Source organism: Arachis duranensis, chromosome 9 (genome assembly GCF_000817695.3).
Source record: "Arachis duranensis cultivar V14167 chromosome 9, aradu.V14167.gnm2.J7QH, whole genome shotgun sequence".
Taxonomy (NCBI): Eukaryota; Viridiplantae; Streptophyta; class Magnoliopsida; order Fabales; family Fabaceae; genus Arachis; species Arachis duranensis.
In genome coordinates, this window is record NC_029780.3 from 74,898,450 (window position 1) to 74,899,523 (window position 1,074).

The 1,074-nt window shown below is 43.2% G+C and overlaps 1 protein-coding gene across 1 annotated transcript in view; it reads left to right on the forward strand.

The window, feature by feature from the left end:
• The first annotated feature begins 91 nt into the window (after nt 1–91).
• Nucleotides 92–1,074, forward strand: part of LOC127741571 (uncharacterized) — a 40,476-nt gene continuing 39,493 nt past the window's right edge. The window contains exons 1-3 of the mRNA XM_052254308.1: nt 92–497; nt 543–553; nt 927–1,058. Coding sequence (XP_052110268.1) covers nt 92–497; nt 543–553; nt 927–1,058 — 549 coding nt within the window. The remainder of the gene's footprint in view (nt 498–542; nt 554–926; nt 1,059–1,074) is intronic.

The window sequence follows — 1,074 nt, forward strand, 5'->3', positions numbered from 1 at the left end:
TTCATTTAGCTCCTGTCTTAATCACCTAGCACTTGTCCTGAAAAGATGCCAAGAGACTAATCTGGTTTTAAACTGGGAGAAATGTCACTTTATGGTGACTGAAGGAATTGTCCTTGGGCACAAAATTTCAAGCAAGGGAATAGAGGTGGATAAGGCAAAGGTAGAGGTAATTGAAAAATTACCACGACCTGCCAATGTTAAGGCAATCAGAAGCTTTCTGGGGCATGCAGGATTCTACAGAAGGTTTATAAAGGATTTTTCGAAAATTACAAAACCTCTGAGTAACCTGTTAGCTGCTGACACACCATTTGTGTTTGACACACAGTGTCTGCAGGTGTTTGAGACCCTGAAAGCTAAGCTGGTCACAACACCAGTCATCTCTGCACCAGATTGGACATTGCCATTTGAATTAATGTGTGATGCCAGTGACCATGCCATTGGTGCAGTGTTGGGACAGAGGCATAACAAGCTTCTGCACGTCATTTACTATGCTAGCCGTGTTCTAAATGACGCAAAGAAGAACTACACAACCACAGAAAAAGAGTTACTTGCAGTGGTCTATGCCATTGACAAGTTTAGATCCTATCTAGTGGGATCCAAAGTAGTTGTGTACACTGACCATGCTACTCTTAAATACTTACTCACAAAGCAGGATTCAAAACCCAGGCTTATAAGATGGGTGTTGCTGCTGCAAGAGTTTGATATAGAAATAAGAGACAGAAAAGGGACAGAGAACCAAGTAGCACAGAAAAGGGATAGAGAACCAGGTAGCTGATCATCTGTCCCGAATAGAACCAGTAGCTGGGGCGTCCCTCCCTTCTACTGAGATTTCTGAGACTTTCCCAGATGAGCAACTCTTTGCCATTCAGGAAGCTCCATGGTTTGCAGATATTGCAAATTTTAAAGCTGTGAGGTTCATCCCCAAGGAGTACAGCTACGTGCAGAGAAAGAAACTAATTTCAGATGCCAAGTACTACCTTTGGGATGAACCATATCTCTTTAAGAGATGTGCTGACGGAGTGATCCGCAGATGTGTACCCAGAGAAAAAGCACAAAGGATCCTATGGCACTGCC